The sequence below is a fragment of the Cervus elaphus genome, chromosome 15 (genome assembly GCF_910594005.1).
Source record: "Cervus elaphus chromosome 15, mCerEla1.1, whole genome shotgun sequence".
In the NCBI taxonomy this organism is placed as follows: Eukaryota; Metazoa; Chordata; class Mammalia; order Artiodactyla; family Cervidae; genus Cervus; species Cervus elaphus.
The window spans coordinates 77,924,300-77,947,499 of NC_057829.1; the positions used below are offsets into that span (position 1 = coordinate 77,924,300).

The 23,200-nt window shown below is 34.7% G+C and overlaps 1 protein-coding gene across 3 annotated transcripts in view; it reads left to right on the forward strand.

Moving 5' to 3' along the window:
- The window catches only part of ATRNL1 (attractin like 1), a 744,737-nt gene that overhangs the window by 40,930 nt on the left and 680,607 nt on the right, over window positions 1–23,200 (forward strand). For all 3 annotated transcript variants that reach the window (XM_043926138.1, XM_043926139.1, XM_043926140.1), the window contains exons 5-8: window positions 391–599; window positions 13,713–13,887; window positions 17,173–17,260; window positions 20,910–21,165. In XM_043926138.1, the coding sequence (XP_043782073.1) occupies window positions 391–599; window positions 13,713–13,887; window positions 17,173–17,260; window positions 20,910–21,165 (728 nt within the window). The remainder of the gene's footprint in view (window positions 1–390; window positions 600–13,712; window positions 13,888–17,172; window positions 17,261–20,909; window positions 21,166–23,200) is intronic.

The following is a 23,200-nucleotide window of genomic DNA, read 5'->3' on the forward strand; positions in this document are numbered from 1 at the left end:
TTTAGGTGATAGCAGGCTATTTAAGTATCATGTAAGCAGTTTATGTCTTGGCTTCTCTTGCTGTTTCATGTATTCATGACCTTATTTTTTTCCTATAAAGTGTACTCATGCCCTATAAAGCATTTGAGTACTTGAATATTTACCAGACATTGTGCTGTAGTCTTGGAAGCAGAGTAAGCTCATTGAATGAACTGAGGCCAGTTGAAGATATGTATACCTGAATCACCTTAGGGGTGAAAAGGTACAGAGTAAAGAATTGGAGTCACGTTGTAAAACTGTGTCAAATGAAGCACATGGACACATATAACATTTATAAAGTTAATAAAATACCAGCCCAGATTATTTTTCCAGTCATCTTAAATTTGAATATATATGAATTATATTTTACAGAATCAATTCTTGTCCTAATAATTGCTCTGGTCACGGGAAGTGTACCACTAGTGTCTCTGTTTCAAGCCAAGTGTATTGTGAGTGTGATAAATACTGGAAAGGTGAAGCTTGTGATATCCCCTACTGTAAAGCCAATTGCGGCAGTCCAGATCACGGTTACTGTGACCTGACAGGAGAGAAGTTGTGTGTCTGCAATGACAGTTGGCAAGGTAAGTGGCTTTTAGAACATATAGTCACGTACCTAATATATTAATACAAATAATACCTACACTCATTTGCTGTAGTTTGCACACCCAAATCTCATATATTTGTTTTTAGAATTTCAGTAATAGTCAACTTCTTAATAATTTGCTTCTTCATAAGGCTTCCCTGGTGACTCAGATGGTAAAGAATCTACCCGCAATGCAAGAGACCCAGGTTCCATCTCAGGGTGGGGAAGATCCCTTGGCGAAGGGAATGGTTATCCATTTCAGTATTCTTGCCTGGGAAATCTCATGGACAGAGGAGCCTGGTGGTCTGTGGTCCATGGGGTTGTAAAGAGTTGGACATGACTGAACGACGTTCACTTTTTTCACAAAATCAGTAAAGATTTTGTCTACGTGCTATTATGAGAATCAAGTATAAGTTATAAATGAAGGTCTTTAAATTGTAGATGTATGATTATTGATCTTTTTAAATTTTTTGATGGGTTCAAAAGATTTGGTGGCTTGGTTAAAATTAACACCTGGTACATCGAAATTTGATTTATAATGGGTAACATGAATAGCATATTGCAAAAATAGATGCTTATCTTGGAAGGTACTGGACTATATTAAACTTCTTTCTTAGGAAAGACTGACCCCTTGTGGCTATTTTTAAAAGAACATAGAATATTTTAAAAAGTTTTTCAGTTGCTGTGGCAAAAGAAGTAAGAAGAATTAGGGAAGAATTTCTAAATAATTTTTATCAACATGTATTATTAAACATTAAATTTAGAGTACATTGACAAGTTGTAGCTCTAAGTATTTGGGTATAAAATCATAAATCTTACCATTGTGGAATTAAGTGAAGAGATAGGTCCTATTTTCTATAGGGCTGGCCTATATAAAATATATTTATACATTGGGCTGGCCAAAGCATTCGTTTGGGTTTTTCCCTTATGATGTTATAGAAAAATGCCAGCGAACTCTTTGGCCACCTCCAGTACTTACCTACTGAGAGCTTGCTTTGTGCAACTTACATTTACACATTAAGAATCCTGTGTATTAATCCTGTTGATGGGGGAACTTTGACTCAAGAAATACATAATGTAAAGTTACATGGTCATGTGTAGCAGTAGTAGCAGTAGTTCCTATCAGACTGAAGTAAAAACCAAAGAGAATGTGCTCCTTATATTTAACTTTCCTCCGACAAATTAAAAAAATGTTGCTGAGTCTGCTGAGTAGTTATTTGGAGGAATTATTTTAGGCTTTCCATAAATTATGCCCATCTTTAACACATGTTATTTCATTAAAAAATTAGTTACTCCAACCATATGAAATATCAGTGATTGTTGAGTTGCATTTGATTCCCTATTATGATTATGACAGATACAAATTTCTCAGTGTTTTTAATTATAGAGGCATGTATTTTGTTGAGTGGCTATTTTAATAATTCATGGCCTTTCCCTTAAAAAGTGCCTTGAGGTATCTTTTTTTTTCTTTCCATTTCTTAAATAATGTCCTTTTCCCTGGAGAGACTAGTAAGTACATCAAGAATATATTTAAGCTAAGGCCTGAGAAATAGAAGTATAGCTTATATGCAAGGTTTTTTTCTAACTTGTCTTCATCTGCTATTAGTCCCCAGCTCATCTCAACAGTCTTAAAAGCAAATGAGAAATATATTTGTAAAATATTCTCTACGAACATCTCTGTCCTTTGTTCTTTTCTTCCATCATTAAAATACTTTATTTTCTGGGTGTTCTGTAATATAAATCTGGTTGAAAATGTTGTTTTTCTGGCTCTGTTTATTGGCATTTCACATTTTATTATTCTTGTCAGGAGGGCCTGAAATCATAAAATTTCTTGACTCTTAAATGTCTAAAAGCAAGTGGAAATGGGGGAGCAAATCCTGGGTATGTTTACTTTTAAAGCAAAGTAATAATATGAAGTGTATATATATATATATATATATATATATATTAACACATACACATGTATACATATATTTTTAAAATGAGAATAATGTGAAAGTGCTTTATAACTTATAAAACATTATATAGAAACCAGACATTTGTATACCGTTACTGCTTCTTAGTAATTAATTTATCTCTGATGAATATTTTATGGGTAGTGCTTGGTGAAATGGATATTTTGCTTCTTTCAAAACAGATGATATATAGTCTGGTTTCTTTGAGCCTCAGACCTGATCCCTAATTTTGTATTTAAGGAAGCAGAGCTTCAAGTAGCTATGTGTTCTCCCCTGCCCCTGCCCCCAGTCAACTCCCTAATCAGAGTGGCTCAAGGTTGCTGTCTTACATAACTTTAAAAAATCAGAACCCCTGGAAGTCTTTGGTTTGACTGTAAGCAACAGAAACAGTTCTGGTTTCCCTGAGCAGAAAAGGCAGTTATTGGGAAGTATGTCAGGGACCTCTGCCTCCCAGGATTTGTTCTTGCCTTCTTTTTGGTGATAGAATTCACTGAGTTTGTAGCTCTCAGCACATGGTCTTCAGCTGCATACCATATTCCTCAGCCTTCTTTGTATCTAGCATGGTTATTACACTGTTAGGTCAGTAGGATATGAGTAGAATTGCTGTGTGGGAATTTTACATCACTGAGATCTTTTACAATGGCTGGTAAATGGCAGTAACTGTGGTAACTAGTAGCGCTTGCATATTTGCCTGTAGAATGTGTTTTACGAGAAAAGAATTAACTTTTAGCTTATTTAAGCAACTTACGTTTGGTTGTCTTAACCTGTACTCTAATATAAAAGGATATTGGGTAGCTCACAAAGGAGATGGGAAGGCTGTAACAACCTTGGTTGGAAAGGGGTAGGTGTAACAGAAGGCTAGTGGGTTGGTTCCCAGCAAAGATGTAGCCACAGAAAAGTTTGATTAGGATATTCCTGTCTCCACCACTGGATCCTGGGGTACCACCCCTGGTGTCCTTACTGTGGATACTGCATGCTACAGGCTTGGGTAGAGAAGTTCTAAACCCTCCCCAATTCTTTGTTATCACTTATGAAGATTTGAAGGCCTGCTTAGTAATATCTACTTGACTAAATTTAGGTCTTACCCCTACCTTCTGAATTGTGTGGGAATAGATTTTGTTTCTGAACACACTTCACACTGTTAGAGATTTTCCTAAATGAGGAAGGGGGTTCAGATGATTAGAATCTTCTAAATAAAGAAAAAATACAAGTAAAATATTTTTAAGTATAGATTGTTGCCATAATTGACGAGGAATGTATTGAACAGTTCTCTCATGTCTGCTCAGAAAAACTATGCGATGTGGAATAGATGGTAGTAGTCAACAGGTAGAAAAGATAAACCAGCAGGCTTCGGGGTACAATTCTTAGTTTATTACCACAAAACATTCCCTCCCCCAATTCTATGGAGTTGAAAAACAGATTACCAGGTTTTGTATAAAAGGTCATTACTTGGACATTGAAAAATCATCCCCGGTCCTTTCCTATTCCAGAATATCCTGTTCAATTCTGTCATTTAGTCCTTCTAATCCTATTCTTTATGAATATTCAGTATTCCTTTTCAGTCTAGTTCAGTCATAGTTCTCAGGTAAGGATTGAAGTTGGATGTTTTCAGCCTTTTAGATTATTGATTAAAAGATGGTATCTTAATGTGTAAGTCAGGTAATTTGATATTTTCTATAGTGTCTCTGATTCTTTAAAGTTGCACTTTGTTTGGATTTATTTCAGTTCCTTGCATGTTCTTTGTCCCTAAATATTTCAAGGCCTTTCTTATTTCTGCACTTCCTCCTTCATACCCTTAACATTCTCAGGTCAGATACTCCCATTAGATGCTTTCATAGCACTGCATCTTTTAAATTTGTAGCACCTACCACATTTATGTTTGTGTGATTCTTTGATTATCTTTCCTACTGGAATGTAAACTCCATGAAGTAAAGAGTAATTATGTTTTGATCATCTTTATATCCTCAGCATCTTCTATAGTGCCTGTTGTATAGTAGGCACTCAAATTATTTGTTTTCTTTTTTTCTTACATGATTGAATTAGAAATGTTTAGTTTGCTTGTTTAGTGATATGTGGATATTCAAGTACAGATGTTTTAGTAGACTAGTACTCTAATAAATTATGAAATTTACTTGAAAAAACAATTTTAAATATTGAGGTGAACATTTGAATTTGAGCAGTCTGGTCAGGTATTTTCTTTCTGTCCTTTGGTTTTAGATTTTAATATTTGCCATCGGGTGGCAGTATTGACTACCAAAGCACGCACTTAAGACTCCATGGCATTTTTCAAGTTGTAAAAACTTGATGATTTTGTTTTAGAAAAATATGAAATCTTTTATCTCAGATCCATGAATATTTTATCATAAATTTTTTTTCAGGGTTATTCATGTAACATATTAGGACATAGTTACTTTAGGATAGTGTGTATAAGTACACAGCATAACTTACATTTTCCTTTAGAAATTTAATGAGAAAGAAAAGAGACATTTAAACTACACTAAAATTGACTTTAAAATTTTTTGACCTTAGGTTGAGATCAGGTTGTCATCAATTGATATGAGGGAGACTTTAGGAGGAAGATCAGTTTGGATTTGGTATGTTATGTTTGAGATATCTTTTAGACGTCTTAGAGGAGATGTTGAAAAGACAGTTGGAGTTTAATGGAGAGAGGTCTGTACTGTTTGGGGCTGACTGGCTTAAAAATATTAAATTGGAAATAATTGATGATACTGAAAGCCATGAGTTCAGCTGAGATCATGATGGAAGGGAATAGAGAGAGAGAATGGAACAAAGGACTGAGTTGTGGCTTACAACAAGATTCACAGACTATTCTGTGCTAGACAGAGGGTCCTTATAGAAACTTAGCTAATGCAGAGAAACTTAAAACCAGTTATTTTATTGCCTCTGGCTTAGACAGGTAGGATAGACAGATCCTGTCCTCAATCCCAGCTCACTCTGTATTTATCATTTTCCACTAATCAGAACCGTCTGTAAAGCTTTGTTTCAGGCCTTTCACAACACAAAAACAGTAATTGGAGAGCACTGATCTTTCCTAAAAGAAGGACAGTTCCTTTTCATACTGTTATAGCATCATTGACCTAAACTGTGAGAACCACGTATTCTTGGAACAGATCTACTGTAGTGATTACCACTCATACAATTCATTGTTTTATAAAATTCAGATATTGTCAGAACAGCTGTGGACATTTAAACTGCACTAAAATTGATAACTGTCCTTTGGAGATTGGTTTTATGGGCCTTGAAAATGTTTAGAATACTTTGGATACAGAACCCAAATCAGATTTTTCTAACGATGTTAGAAGATAGGACGCTTGCAGCAGTGTTATCTCATTTTGCCTTTTATTGTAGAGAATTTCAGATGCAGTGCCCATATTAGATCACAAGACTATTTCTGGAGTGATTACAGTAAGTTACATGTACCGCTCTTCACATCTCCCTTCTCAGCATATTTTTTTCCTTTCCTATTAGCAATTCAATTTCTTCTTGGGCGATTGCCTTTCACTCATTGTAAGTAATCTTGATGGGATTATAAATCCATATACCTATCTATTTTAAGTGTAACTTTTCAGCCTCTTTTAAAAATTCTTTGAATTTCCCCATATTTTTTCAACAAATTCCCATTTTTCCTTAATTTCCCTGAAACTGGTTTCTGTGGCTTACAACCAAAGAAATCTGATACACCACACCAGAGATAGTATTAGAGGACAATATGTATTTTCTGTTACTAGATTTATTTAAAATACCAAAAGTTCAGTATAGAGTTGTTTATAGAAATGCAGCTTAACGAATTGTGTTGATATAGCTGAAAGTTAGCAATGTTTATTTAATATTTCCTGTTGAAAAACTACAAAAAGAATAAATAAAAAACTTGTCCTTAGTATGTTTCACCTTAGTAGTAAGATAAATATTTTTTTCATGATGTCATAGATTAAATTTGAATTAAATGTATGAGCGAAAACTGTATCAAAAAGAAGTCTAAAACTCTGGAGCATGATTTTTTTCCCCCAAACTCTTGTTTGACTGGGTTACTTTGCAGTTTCTTTCTCCTGCTTTAAATGATATAAAGGAACTCTATTCAGACTAATTTTTTTTTTCCTCTGAGAAATCAAAGCATGCTGTTAAAATGCCAGTCGCTTGTTAGGAGAGAGAAAATTTTACTGCTTGATTTTCCATCCTGCATCTTTGTATAGAGCCTTACAGTTTTTCTAGTAACATCAGAAGTTAGTATATAAATCTATTCATAAAGTTAGGGGACCTTCCAGGAATTGCTGCTTCTCTCAGTTAAAGACTTTACATTTATATCATTCTTTATGGAAGAAAAATTATTTTATAAAATTTTTCTAAGGCACATAAAATTTTTGTACTGATTTCCATGATCATATCAGAGACAGATTCCCTTAGAAAAACTGTTCCAGTGCAAAAGAGAGAAGGAAGGAAGAATGTAATTCAGTAATTCTGGAATTGCTTTGGAAAAACTTTCAAAACTTTCTAGTATTTTATTCTGGGTTTTGTCCTTTGCAATTATTTCTTAATTGGATTTACCTGTGATTATAGAAATGTTTTAGTTGTAATTTTACTGTTTTCTTTTGGCATGTATATTTATAATAGCTAGTAATGCTAGGCTTCATTAGCATATTTTGCCTGTAGACTTAATTATACTTAGTTTCCTTGTATATTGAAATGAGAGAATAAACTTCATAACAGTAATATGTTTACTATTATGAAGCTTTCATAGTAGTATTCAATATTAAGTACAGTTTCATTCAACCTTACTTTATTTACACAGGATTCTATGTTCTTTAAGTAAAATCTCCATGATTAAAATGAAGTTTAGAGAAGTTATATAATTTGTCCAAGATTTCATGGCTAATAAGTGGGAAAGCGAGGTTTGACTTCATTTTAATCTTTTGTGATCCTAAGGATATTTTCATTCATCCGTTCATTAAGTGAATACTGAGGCCAGTCATGTAGGAGTTGTAGGCCATCTTTAGGATTTTTATTTTTAGTGTGATAGGAGATCATTGAAAGGTTTTGAGGGAATTGATGAGTAGATTTATGTTTTTAATCATTCTGGTTGTATTGTGGAGTTGAATGTGATAGGGAGAGAAGAAGAATAGAAATAAGAAGACCAGTTTGGAGACTATTTCAGTAATCCGGGTGAGACTGGGTGGTGGCTTGGACAAGGATGGTAGTTGTAAAGGAAAGGATCTGTGTGTAGAGTCTGGTAGATGTTTATAATTGGTAAAGTGGAGACACTGAGACACCAACCAATCAGCAGGATCCTGGATAAGCCATACTGTGTCAGGCATTACCGCTTCAGTTGTCTTCTGTGAAGAGTCTGGATTATTGCAGAGAGGGGCCAGGGCACCTTGGAAGGGGAAGGCCTGGTACCAGCAGCATCTACTTAGTGAAGTATTTCCATATTTTAACAGTTGGAAAGGCTGTATTCCTACATTCCTAAGGAATGTCAGTCCAGGATTTGTTGGATATGGATATGGGAGAAAAAGAGAACTCAGTCGCTCTAAGATCTGTGTCCTGAACAACTGGGTGAATGGGAGTACTGTTTACTGAGATGGTAAACACAGGTGAAGGAGCAGATTTGAGAGGGAGGCATCAAGATTTTAGGTTTGGACATGTTTGAGATGATTATGAGACATCCCAGTGGAAATGTCATGTCAGTTCAATTCAGTTCAGTTCCTCAGTCAAGTCCAACTCTTTGCGACCTCATGGACTGCCACACGCCAGGCTTTCCTGTCCATCACCAACTCCCGGAGTTTACTCAAACTCATGTCTGTTGAGTCAGTGATGCCATCCAACCATCTCATCCTCTGTCGTCCCCTTCTCCTCCTGCCATCAATCTTTCCCAGCATCAGGGTCTTTTCAAATGAGTCAGTTCTTTGCATCAGGTGGCCAAAGTGTTGGAGTTTCAGCTTCAGCATCAGTCCTTCTAATGAATATTCAGAACTGATTTCCTTTAGGATGGACTGGTTGGATCTCCTTGTAGTTCAAGGGGACTCTCAAGAGTCTTCTCCAACACTCCAGTTCGATAGCATCAATTCTTTGGTGCTCAGCTTTCTTTATAGTCCAACACTCACATCCATACATGACTACTGGAAAAACCATAGCTTTGACTAGACTGGCCGTTGTTGGTAAAGTAATGTCTCTGCTTTTTAATGTGCTATCTAGGCCGTTCATAGTTTTTCTTCCAAGGAGAAAGCGTCTTTTAATTTCATGGCTGCAGTCACCATCTGCAGTGATTTTTGGAGCCCAAAAAATAAAGTCTGTCACTGTTTCCATTGTTTTCCCATCTGTTTGCCATGAGGTGATGGGACCAGATGCCATGATCTTAGTTTTCTGAATGTTGAGTTTTAAGCCAACGTTTTCACTCTCCTCTTTCCCTTTCATCAAGAGGCTCTTTAGTTCTTCTTTGCTTTCAGCCATAAGAGTGGTGTCATCTGCATATCTAAGGTTATTGATATTTCTGCCAGCAGTCTTGATTCCAGCTTGTGCTTCATCCAGCCTGGCATTTCACATGATGTACTCTGCATATAAGTTAAATAAACAAGGTGATAATATATGTAGGTAGTTTAATTTTGAGTCTAGAATTCAAGAGAGATTGTAAGGATGGAGATATACATTTGAGAGGGATCAGAGTATAATTCTGGAGAAGGCAATGGCAACCCACTCCAGTATTCTTGCCTGGGAAATCCCATGGATGGAGGAGCCTGGTAGGGTGCAGTCCATGGGGTTGCTAAGAGTCTGACACGACTGAGCGACTTCACTTTCACTTTTCATTTTCCTGCATTGGAGAAGGAAATGGCAACCCACTCCAATGTTCTTGCCGGGAGAATCCCAGGGACAGAGGAGCCTGGTGGGCTGCCGTCTATGGGGTCGCACAGAGTCGGACATGACTGAAGAAGCGACTTAGCAGCAGCAGCAGCAGAGTATAATTCTACTTTGGGTTATAGAATAGCCTCAAAAATTTGTTTCTCAGTAGCCTGTCACTAGTGCCAAAAGTTACATCATTAGAAATTCATTTTTGCTCTTTGGATTAACCTGTGGAAAAGGTAGCATGTTGAATATTTATGAAAACACACTGTAACTTGAATTAGTTTAGTACATCTTTTTCAAGAGAGCTGTAATCTGCTTACCTTGAAGAGATTCCCATATTGATGGATGAAAGTTATACAGGGAGAATTATGCAGAGATATTCCATAAGTGTCCAGATAATGAAGTGGTGGATTTTTCATGGGTGTATTTTTATGAAATGGGAGTCTTGGGTGGCCTTCAATGATATTTAATGGGTGGTGGAGCCTTTGTGTGTATAATGCATTCTTTATAGCTATTTGTGTTTTTAACTAACATTCAGTACATAAATTTACTCTTTTAATCATTTTAGTTGTAGAGTACAGAAAGCTACAAATTAAGACATCTAATTTTCCTTAAACTTTTAAGTCATATTCATAAATCTTTCATTCTGTATATAAGCTTATTAATTTAGAGTAAAATAATGACAATCTGTAGAGTTTGGCTGTTAACCATTCCTTCTAGAAGTTATAGAAAATACGGTAGTAACGAAGAGAGGAAAAAGTTGCTGTTTTACATAGAAAAGTAGATATTCCAGATTGCAGAGTAAAATTTGTAAAATCTCTAAAATCCAATTTCTTGTACTAAATAACAGTATTTATCTTACATAAGTTAAATAAAAAATTTTAGTCATTAGCATTCAGTTCAGTTCAGTTCAGTCACTCAGTTGTGTCCGACTCTGCGACCCCATGAATCGCAGCACGCCAGGCCTCCCTGTCCATCACCAACTCCCGGAGTTTACTCAAACTCATGTCTGTCGAGTCGGGGATGCCATCCAGCCATCTCATCCTCTGTCGCCTTTTCCTCCTGACCCAATCCCTCCCAGCATCAGGGTCTTTTCCAGTGAATCAACTGTTCGCATGAGGTGGCCAAAGTACTGGGGTTTCAGCTTCAGCATCAGTCCTTCCAATAGTTTCCTACAGTTGCTGTAACAAATTACCACAAACTTGGTGTCTTAACGGGGGCTTCCCTGATAGCTCAGTTGGTAAAGAATTCACCTGCGATGCAGGAGACCCCGATTTGATTCCTGGGTAGTGAAGATCCCCTGGAGAAGGGATTGGCTACCTATTCCAGTGATTTGGGGCTTCCCTTGTGGCTCAGCTGGTAAAGAATACGCCTGCGATGCGGGAGACCTGGGATTGATCCCTGGGTTGGGAAGATCCCCTGGAGAAGGGAGAGGCTCCCCACTCCAGTATTCTGGCCTGGAGAATTCCATGGACAGTCCATGGAGTCGCAAAGAGCCAGACACGACTGAGTGACTTTCACTTTCACTTTGGTATCTTAACATATACTTATTAATCTCTTAACATTCTGGAGGTGAGAGGTCTGAAATTGGTTTCACTGAGCCAAAATCAAGGTGTTGGCAGGACCACACTCCTTCTGGAGGCTCTTAAGAAAGAATCTGCATCTTTGACTTTTCTAGTAATAGAGTTGCAATGCCTGCTTTCCTTGGCTTTTTCCCCTTCTTCCATCTCCAAAGCATGCAGCACAGCATCTTGCTTCAGTGGTCCTGTTGATTTCTCCATCTGTAGTCAAATCTCTCTTAGAAAGGCATGTGTGATTACATGAAGAGCCCACTTGGTTCGTCCAAGATAACTCCCCAGCTCAAGATCCTTAATTATATCTACAGAGTCCCTTTTGCCAGGTAAGGTAAGAGTCATAGGTTCTAGTGATTAGAACCTGCTTTATCTTTGAGGCTCATTATTTAGCCTACCACAGGCTTGCTCTGAACTATTTTGTTTTAGTGTGGACTTCATATATGTATTATTGATTTAAATATCTTAAGAAGTTTACATGCCATTATTCTCTATCAACCTCTGCCAGGCAAAACTACGTATTATTTGACTGTTTCCAACTCTGTGCCTTTAGGCGGTAGACTTGTTTTTAACTTTTTCTTTAGAAAGAGTTTCAAATTTATAGTAACATTGAAAGAACAAGGATTGTACAAAGAATATACAAATGCCCTTTACCCAGATTAACCTATTATTAACATTTTATACTTTTTAGTTTATTATTCCTGACTTAAATCTACATTTTTCTTTTAAAGAAAACAGCATTTAGCATTCAAACCAGTAGGTATAACACTTATGTATAATGCCCATATGATCTTATTTCTTTTCAGTTAAATTAGGAGGTTGGCAAACTTTTCTGTAACAGATCATATAGGAAGTATTTTTGACTTTGTGAATTGTATGGTCTCTTTTAAAACTGCTCAACTCTGCCAAGTATGGCAAACGCAGCCTTCAGTAATACTTAACTGAGTGAGCTTACTGTGTTCTTACAAAACTTCATTTACAAAAACATCTATTGGGTTGGATTTTGCTCATGGACTGTTGTTTGCCAACCTGAGTTAAATGAGGTCTCAGTGGTTTAGAATTGTAGTTTTAACTTAAAAAAAATCAACATGTTCCTTTAATTTCTTTGTTTACTAAGGTGTAGTTCATTGACTTTTCACTTAGAAATGGTAAAATTTTCTGTATCTGATTTAAAAGATTTTTTTGTTATCAAAGAGGTGATCTACCTAATTTTTACCTGAAAAATACAGACTCATAGAATGTAAACCTTGAAAAGGACTTTGAAGATGAATGAATGAATGCATGGGTGAGTGAATAAATAAGCAAATAAAAACTGTAAAGGTTAATATTTCTGAAATTAGGGTCTGTTTGAATGTTGTAAAATTTTGTGATTCAGTGATCTAAAACTTTTTTGATAAGAAATCATTGCTTTCATAATTGTGTAAAAATGCTACTTGATTTCAGTGCCAGCATTTGTGTTGACTGTTGAGTTAGGACCAAGTAATATTCTTATTATAGGCTAAAAGGTATAATAAAATGTACTGATACTTTTGTGATAAGTTGAGGTCAAATGATGTTATGGTCTATTTTATAAATTAGAAAGGTTTGTAAATAAATGGTAGATGAAAGAAAAGTGCTGTGAGAATTGTTTTGTGAAAATAATACAGTATCTTAAAGTTGTGTAAAAAAGGTGCTGTAGCATTAATACCATTTTCAACTGGAGTCTAATGAATTAACTTTGAGCAGAACAACATCATCCATCATTTTAACCAAATATTAATTTTACTGATTTTATAAGCTTCTTTATGAATATAATTTAAAAGCTTATGTTGGTTTTATATTTATAAAATAACTTTGAACATAATATATTTCTATTAGTTTCATTAGAATTAAAATAGTTTATGAGCCCTTAAATTTGATGAAAATAAATATATTTCCGTTAGGAGCATTCCTTCCATAACTGAAGTTTGAGAAACACTGATCTAGTCTAGTCGGCTACATTTTACAGATGATGAACCAAGACTCATGAGCGACATAGTGAATGTGGATAGGAAAAGACAGTGTTTTCAACTTGCAGTATTTAAGTTATCCTGTACTCATTAATTTTTTTTATTATGCATAATAATTTTTTTTAGTTTGTGGACAGTAAACCTCCCTACCAATGCCAATTTTGGTTGTTCTTAATAAGAATGCTGCTAAGAAAAAATGTAATTTTTATTTTTGTGTTTCTTTAATACAGTTGTAAACAGAAAGTGCTACAATTTATAAATGCTTTAATTTCTGTTTTTTAAAAAATTAAATATTTATAATAAGCCTTAGGAGATATTTCTGTCTTATAGATGAAGGCTTGATGGTGGCAGAGGGAAACAGACTTTCCCAAGATCACACTTTTAGTGACAGAACTGGGTTTTGAGTACTTTGTTTTCCATTTTCCATTCTAATATTCAAGTAGAATATTAGCATACTAAAATAAATCTGAAATTTATATTATTAAAAGAATTCTTTCAAATCGTGATATATATTTGAACATATTCAAGTCTAATTTGAGTTTATGATTTTTTTTCCTCCTGTAAGCATTACATTTGCTGTTAGAGTTTTTCCTGTAAGTTATATTTCAGACTATTTATTATATATATTATATTTATTAATATGATGAGCATTGAATTCTTAAATTCTCTTAACCCATATGTTCTATTTCTGTAGTTGAAGGTCTTTGTTTAATGCACTGCATTGTTTGATTTTTCTTTTAAATAGGTCCGGATTGTTCTTTGAATGTTCCTTCCACTGAGTCTTACTGGATTCTGCCAAATGTTAAACCCTTCAGTCCTTCCGTAGGTCGGGCTTCCCATAAAGCTGTTTTACATGGGAAATTTATGTGGGTGATCGGTGGATATACTTTTAACTACAGTTCTTTTCAAATGGTCTTGAAGTAAGTTTTTTCCCCATATTTTTGCAATCTATTTTTTAAGCTGGGTATTTTTGGATAATGAAGACTATCCTAAATGTCTTATTGCTATGCCGATTTATGAATGGTTTTCTTTGTAATAGTATCTGTTTTCCACATGGGACTGATTCAAGAATATATAAACTCAGTATATCCAAAAGTTATTTGTCACTGTGCATATATGTTTGTTCTATGTAGACATTTCATTAACTTTCTAGAGTGCTTTTATTAAATTCTGAATAAGAAAGGATTAGCTTTAAATAAGGCCAGGCCAGGCCTATATTGGCCTTTGTGAATCCTGGTCACCTTTTATTTTTTCAGAATGAAGTATAATTACTCATATAAGAATACTTTCAGTTTTTTCCTCAAATTTTAATTTGCCTAAACTTTTACTCTGCATTTACTTTGCAAACTTTTATTGGTAGTGTTGTAAGATAGGTTACTGATTTACTGTGGACTCAATGAAGATTGTCCTTTGCATAATTGGATGATAAGGAGAGTTGCATGGATGCCAGCTTTATCTGATTTTTTTCATCTGGTGATTGTATTTTATGAACTATTCAATAACAATAAAAGAGGGAATAAGAATAATTTGATTATCAGTGTTGTTTTCAGGGGTCATATTCATAACATGTAACGACTGGTGCAACTTGGGCATCAAGCACTCGGAAATGTCCTTGGACAGTGTACCATATGGTGTATGCCCCAAAAGGGTTGCTATATTTAGCAGATAAATATACAGGACACCCAGAAAAATCTGAATTTCAGATCAACAGTGAATAATTTTTTAGTATGAATAGGACTTTTGTAATTTTATTTTTCAGTTTTATCTCGAGTGTTGCATGGATCATACTTATACTAAAAATTTGTGGTTTATTTGAAATTCAGTTTTAACTGGGCATTCTGTATCTATAAACCCTATTTGTGAATATATTAGCCCTATTAATTTAGGAGATTAAAAAATTCTGTATTTAAGAGGAGATTGCTTTAAAACTATGATTGAGTATGACCAGAATCAAAGTGTAAAATAAATTCTGAAGAGAGGGAGGAAGAATTTTAAGTAAACATTTAATACATGAAGGATAACAATATCCTTCAATATCCTGTAGCAATGAAAGATAAAATATAGTAGAAAGAACTGAAAGAGAATTGATAGGATTATTAAGATATGCAAAGAACTTGAGGAACTGAGATTTAAATGTGGAAAAGAAAAGGAAATTAACCATGATTCATGAAAATGAAAAGTTTGTGAAAATAGAGTCAATTTTGTATTAAATTGTGGTATTTGCAAAGTAGAGTTGTGAAGACAGTATAGTTGTCAAGGAAACTTGGAAATCTTAAAAGTTTGTGTACAAGTTAAATAGCACATTTTAAATTAAGTGACAAATTTTGCTGATATTTTCCTAAATATATATTTTCTATTTGAACCAGATAGTTTATTATTTTTTTGTCTGAAACCTGTTTCTTTTGGTTACAGTGTTTATTTAGTTTTGTAGTAAACTAGAGGTATAAGATTAGAAGTAACTTTGTTGCTGTTTTCACAGGTTAGAGAATGTTTTTTCATTATTCTGAAGGCGGTTTAGTTGTAGGTAAGGATGTTTAAAAAGCTTTTTAGAAGTGATGGTGTCAGTAATAAGTTGATTAATCTTCTATAATAGAATTTAATTGAGGTGTACATGTTACATTTAAGACAAATTATTCAGTAAATGATGTAAACGTTCTGTATTAGTGTCTATTAGAGAGTATTTTACAGGATATTTATTCATTGACATTAGTGAAAATTAACTTGTCATCATGGGCATAGCAAATTGTTTTGAACACATTATGTGCTTAGTACTTGGGATATGGAACATCTCAGGTGACTCAGTGGTAAAGAAGCCATGTGCAATGCAGGAGATGTGGGTTCGATCCCTGGGTCATGAAGATTGCCTAGAGAAAGAAATGGCAATCTACTCCAGTATTTTTGCCTGGGAAATCCCATGGACAGAGGAGCCTGATAGGCTATAGTCCACGGGGTTGCAAAATTGTCAAACATAACTTAGTGACTGAACAGTAACAGCTTGGGATGTATCAGTGGATATGATGAATGTTCTGTCTTTGTGAAGGTAGTGAGTAAAGATAGACAATTAGAAAAAAAATGTAAGTAACGTGATAAACAAGTATACAGGACTTCCCAAGTGGCTCAGTGGTAAAGAATCTGCCTGGCAAGCAGGAGACTCGGGTTTGATCCCTGGGTCAGGAAGATCCCCTGGAGAAGGGCATGGCAACTCACTCCAGTATTCTTCCTGGGAAATCGCATGGACAGAGGAGGCTGGCGGGCTACAGTCCGTAGGGTTGCAAAGAGTCGGACGTGACTTACCTGCCGAACAACAGCAACACAGTGAATTATGTCTATGCACACATATACACAGATAGATACAGATAGATAGCAAAATAGATAGCTGCTGCTGCTGCTGCTGAGTCGCTTCAGTTGTGTCCGACTCTGTGCGACCCCATAGACGGCAGCCCACCAGGCTCCCCTGTACCTGGGATTCTCCAGGCAAGAACACTGGGGTGGGTTGCCATTTCCTTCTCCAATGCATGAAAGTGAAAAGTGAAAGTGAAGTCACTCAGTCGTGTCCGACTCTTAGCGACCCCATGGACCACAGCCTACCAGTCTCCTCTGCCCATGGCATTTTCAGGCAAGAGTACTGGAGTGGGTTGCCTTTGCCTTCTCCAAAAATAGGTAGCAGGGGTAAGAAATTAGGAATGCTGAAGAGGAGGGGGTTGCAGCTATAAATGCAGTGGTTAAGGTAGACTTCATGGGAAAGATGAGAACTGAGCAGATTTGAAGGAGGTTAGACGGTGGTGGTGCAGTTATCTGGAGGCAGAGAAAAGAGCCAGACAAAAGCCTTAAGGTAGATGCTGCTTGGAGATTTCAAGAGGCAACAAAGGGGCCCCTGTGACTTTAAAAGTGTAGAAGAGCTCACTATTGTTTAGGTTAATTAACTGGTTCAAATGATTAAGCTGAACAGAATAATTCCAGTAATAAATAGCCTAGTCAAGTTAATGCATATTACATATTTAGATGATTGAATCCTAATTTAGAGTAGGTATATGTTGAATGAGTCTTTATTAAAAATTTCTAATATGGTATATGAAATTATGAGTTTATTTGTAATTGTTTTTGAACTTAATGGATATTTAAATATAAATAAAGCATATGCAAATTAAAAAACCTAAAATGAATCTTAGCTTATGAAGTTATATTTATTTTCTTCTTGTTTTTAGTTACAATTTAGAAAGCAGTATATGGAACGTAGGAGCTGTATCAAGGGGACCTCTCCAGAGATATGGGCATTCTCTTGCTTTGTATCAGGTATAGATCCTGCTTTAAATATTAATCTTTTTTTTTAAATTAACCTTAGAGAAAAAAATACTAAATCTCAGATTTATTTCAAATACTTAATGAAAACAAGAGATCAGGTGAATCACAATAATTTGAAGTGTCATAGATTTTTTTATACTATTTTAGTAAAAAAATAGATTTTAATGCTATCCTTCATCAAACATGGGGAGAGAAGAAGATTGAGTTTTTGTCCATGACTTTATACCTTGTCATCAGATCAATCACTTAAAAATTTTTGATAAAATACACATAGCAGAAGTTTACCATTTTAACCATTTTTAACAGTACAGTCCATCCGGTGGCATTAAGTACATTCAAATTATTGTACAGTCATTTCCATTATTTCCAGACTTCTTTTCATCTTGCAAAACTAAAACTCTGTACCCACACAGTAACTCCACATTTCCCCCCTTCCCCAGCCCCTGGCAAACCACCCTTCTGCTTTCTGTCTCTGTGAGTTGGACTGTTCTAGGTACCTTATATAAATGGAATCATACAGTATTTAATGATTAATAAATGACTGGCTTATATAATGACTAGCTTATTTTACTTGGCACAATGTCCTCAAGATACATCTGTCTTATAGCACGTGTCAGAATTTCCTTCTTTTTAAATTTTTTTTCACTTCTTTTTTTTAAAGGCTGAATAATATTCCACTGTATGTATATACTACATTTCGTTTATCCATTCATCCATCAGTATATACTTGGGTTGCTTTCACCTTTCTGTCTAGTATCAATAGTGCTACTGTGAACATGAGTATGCAACTATCTGCTCAAGTCCCTGATTTCTGTTCTTTTGAATAGATAGTCAGAAGGGAAATTCCTAGATTTAATGGTAATTCTATTTTTAATTTTTTTTTTTTAAGAACTGCCATATTGTTTTCCTCCATTGAACATGCTATCCTCCATTGAACATGGGGAGAAAAGAAGATTGAGTTTTTGTCCATGACTTTATACCTTGTCATCAAATCAGTCACTTAAAAAATTTTGATAAAATACACATCACAAAAGTTTACCATTTTACCATTTTTAACAGTACAGTCCATCTAGTGGCATTAAGTACATTCAACTTGTTATACAGTCATTTCCATTATTTCCAGACCTCTTTTCATCTTGCAAAACTGAAACTCTGACCATTTTCTGTTCCTTCCAACAGTGCACAAGGATTCCAGTTCCTCCATATCCTTGTTAATACTATTTTCTATTTTTCTTTCTTTCTTTTTTTTTTTAAATAATAAAATTTCTAGCACGTGTAAAGCACTATCTCATTGTAGTTTTGATTTGTAGTTCCCTAATTATTTATGATGTTGAACATCTTTTCAAGTGCTTATTGGCTATTTGTATGCTTTCTCTGAAGAAACATATATTAAGTCTTTTGCCTGTTTTTAAGTTTTTTTTTCTTTTTTTACTGTTGAGTTGTAGGAGTTCTTTATATATTCTGGATTTTATCTCCTAACTGGATTTATGATTTGCATATATTTTCTGTCATCCTGTGGGCTGTCTTTTTACTTTGTTGATAGTGTCCTTTAATGGGCAGGTTATTAATTTTGAAATAGTCCAATTTATCTGTTTTTTCTTTTCTTGCCTGTGCTTTTGGTATCATTTCCAGTTTTGTATGAAGGTTCCAATGTCTACACATCTTTGCCAACACTAGTTACTGTCTTTTTGATTATAGTCATCCTAATGGGTATGAAGTGGTATTTTATGTTTGATTTGCCTTTTGCTGTTGACTACAAATGTTAGTAGTCGTGTGATTTTTTTGGGTATTTGTATTTTTTTTGAAGAAATGTCTGTTTAAGTTCTTTGCCCATTTTAACATCATTGAGGTGTCAGAGTTCTTTATATGTTCTAGATACAGGTCCCTTATCAGGTGCATGATTTGCAAATATTTCTTCCCGTTCTGTGAACTTTTACTTTCTTGGTGGTGTCTTTTGAAGCAGAGAAGTTTTGAACTTTGATGAAATCCAATATATATACTTTTTCTTTGTTGCTTGTGATTTTTGTGTCATATCTAAGAATATGTTGTCAAATCCAAGGTCATGCATATTTAGCTTGTGTTTTCTCTAAATGTTCTATAGTTTTTTTGGCTTTTACTTTTAGGTCTTTGATCCATTTTGAGTTGTTTTGGATGTCCTGTGCAGTAAGGATTTAGGTTCAGTCTTCTGCATGTAGCTATCTTCTTTTCTTAGCATCATTTGTTGAGGGGACTAGTCTTTCCTCATCGAATGGGCTTGGCACTTTTGTCAAATATCAGTTAGCTGTAAGGATATGGATTTTTTTTCTGGACTCTCATTTATGTTGATTTATGTGTTTATTTTTTTTCCAGTAGCTTGCTATCTTGATTACTTTTGCTTTGTAGAAAGTTTTAATGTTGAAAAGTGTTAATCCTCCAATTTTATTCTTCTTTTTCAAGGTTGTTTAAATATTCTGTATCTCTTGCAATTCTGTATGATTTTTTGGAATCAACTTGTCAGTTTCTACAAATCTGAAATTTGAACTGAGATTGCATTGAATCTGTAGATCAGTTTGGAGAATACTGCAATCTCAACAATATTAAGTCTTCTGATCCAGGAACACAGGATGTCTTTGTATTAATTTAGATTTTTTCAGTTGTTTGTAGCTTTCACAGTATAAATTTGGAGTTTCTTTTGTTAAATTATTCCTAGTTATTTTATTCTTTTTGATGCTTTGTAAATTGAATTGTTTACTTAAGTTTCATTTTTGGATTGTTCACTGCAAGTGTATAGAAATATAAATTGATTTTTTGGACATTGATCTTTTATTCTGCAGTGTTGCTGAAGTCAGTAACTCTGATTTTTTATTTCTTAAGATTCTCTGTATACAAATTCCTGTCATCGACAAATAGAAATATTTTACTCTTCTTTTCCAATCTGGATGCCTTTATTCAGTTTTTGCATTTTTGCTCAGACTAAAAATCTTGAGTACAGTGTTGAATATAAGTGGCAAAAAGCAGGCATCTTTATAACTGACCGTGGTGAAACATCCAGCCTTTTATCGTTAGATACAATATTAGCTTTGCGTTTTTCTTAGGTGCTCTTTATTAGGTTGAAGAAATTCTTTTCTCCTTCTAGGTTATTGAAATAGTAATGATTTATATATCATTCATTTCAATCACATATGGTTTAATCACATATGATTTTTATAATTTATAAGTGCTCTAAAGTATCTGCTCATAGCCATGAGAAGTGGTAATAAAAATGTACACCACATAATATACACAAATGTGTCTACTTTTCTGGTGAACAATGCTTGATGGAAACGGTGAATGAGACTAGCACAAGGCGGTACAAATAGATGGTAAAATTCAGATGTAACAACTAGGGACTTAACAACTAGGATGGTTAATTAGCCATATAATTTTTATTAAAACACCTTAAAGTAACTTTCTGAAAGTGTGGCTTTCCCCCCTTCTCGTAATTAAAAGAATTAATCATCATTGCTCATGTGTTCCCATTTGACTTTTTACACATAAGAACTATGTCTTATGCATGTTGTGAGCAATTACTAAAATTTAATGTATAAACATAGTCTTTAATTCATGTATCTTGATAATATATAAATATTTTGTGTATTAACATACGTTTTTTAATTTACAGGAAAACATCTTTATGTATGGAGGCAGAATTGAAACCAGTGATGGTAATGTCACGGATGAATTGTGGGTGTTTAACATACACAGTCAGTCGTGGAGTACAAAAACTCCCACTGTGCTTGGACACGGTCAGCAGTATGCTGTGGAGGGACATTCTGCACACATTATGGAGTTGGATAGTAGAGATGTTGTCATGATCATAATATTTGGATATTCTGCAATATATGGTTATACAAGCAGCATTCAGGAATACCATATCTGTGAGTTACTTTGAACATATAGCTATACTCTTTTTTTTAATTGGTTGAGAATATTTTTATCTTTAATAGATAATTTGAATTATCTATTATTCAATAGATATATAAATATCTATTATATATTATTATCTATTCAAATAATATTAATTTGAATTTATCAAAATGATTAGTTATTTGAAATTAGAATTACAAGCCAAGAATTAGTATTTTTTAATATAAACTTTTAAATTTTGTGTTAGTATTGCACTATAATATTTATTTTCTTAGCTAAATGTGTGGATATGTTATATTATAGACACATTTTCTAAGGATTGAGAATGTGTATTTTTAAATATGAGAAGTTCCAATAGATGGTGCTATTTCTTTGGATTTTACTTATGAATTGAGAGCTAAAATTAACCCAGTTATCTTTACTATGCATTCCATGACTTCAGGATTTTTCATTTTTCAGGGTTTTGTTCCTAATCTTATTGCAGTATCTCTGTGTATGTATTACTCTTCTAAAGTAAGCTTCCCAAGGATCGTCTTTCGGCTTCTATGAAAGATGATATCTGGTGTGTGAAGGTGACTGGGACAATCATATATGACTTTCTCTACTATACTCTTAAATATTCTAATTTATTTTTCTGGTACTTTCTTTCTTTGAATTCTTTATGACATTTTCAAAGAGTTGTAAGCTTTTTTCCTCCCCTTAATTTGTCTACAAATATGTATATACTATGGTTGCTATTTAGATTCAAGAACATACTCCATTTCTAGTTCTGGCCAGAATTATGAACTCAAGCTTCTGGCCCTTTTGTGTGCAGATAACTGTATTCAAATATTTAGAGTCCTTGTGCAGTCTCAGTGAGAAGTCTCATTTGCAGATCACTGTTAGCAGCAACAGGAGAGAGCTTGTGTGTGCAGGAAAGGACTCCCTCCTGAAACTCCACTGTTTCCCCTGCAGTCCTTTTTAGTGATCCCTTCTTTTTCATCTCAAAGTACAGCTGGGCTAGAGTTGATATGTATGTCCTCTTTACCTCTTATTGCCATTTCCTGTTTTTACTCCATTCTCCCTGAAATCACTCAGCTTTGAATCTTATGTCATCAGACTGTACCACCTATTACTTCTTCTTACACTCCTCTGTTGTTCCTTTGGTCACTGTGCTTAACTCCTGGAAGAATATAGCCTCTGGCTCACTGTCTGTGTCCCACATACGTTAGTCAGGTGTATTAACATCCAATTAAATACTTCTGGCCTCTCAACTTTTTTGATCTCTCTTCCAAAGATCTTGCCTTCCATCCTTTGGTACCCTTGACTCTGTGTACCTGCAGTGAATCCCGTAATTTCCACTTCAGATATCTTACTCTTCAAGTGCTACTGATGTTTCCAGCTTACTTCCAAAGAGGATCCAGACTGATAGTTCTTCACCCTTACCTCCGTAGTCCATTGAGCCTCCTGGCAAGTTTTCAGTCTCCCCCGCCGCTGCCCTCTTTGTACTTCTCACTTACCAAGTTTTAAGTTCATAATCCCCACTCTCTCTACAGCTCTGTTTCATACATTTTCCTCTCCCTTAAAACTTGCAACAGTTCACTCCTCATCATTACTCTCAGTTGATGACTTTATTTTACTGAGAAAATATAGGAACTCTAAAGAGACTTCTGGTGAGAGGAACATTTTGGATGTAATCGTTAATAAGAAATGCTACATTAAAAAAGCCTGTGTACATGCCTTATTGTCACAAACACTCATGCCCGCGATGAAGCAGATGTGGGTGAGTCATGCTCATTTTTCACATGGGCCCCAGAGTTGTTTAAGCAAGAGTTACAGATTTTCTATGTAAAAAAAAGTTGTTTTTTAAATTTTGTTTTGAATTTTTGTTTTTTTTTATAGTGTTCAGGGAATATTGTGGGTATTATTTCTCCTTTTTGTAATTTATTCACATTTTCTTTGGAATCCAGTTTTCCTAATTGTTCCACAGATAGTTGAAAAGGAGGTAAATCCTATTATATCAAGATATAGCATAGGTTGTTTTTGTTGTTCAGTCACTCAGTTGTT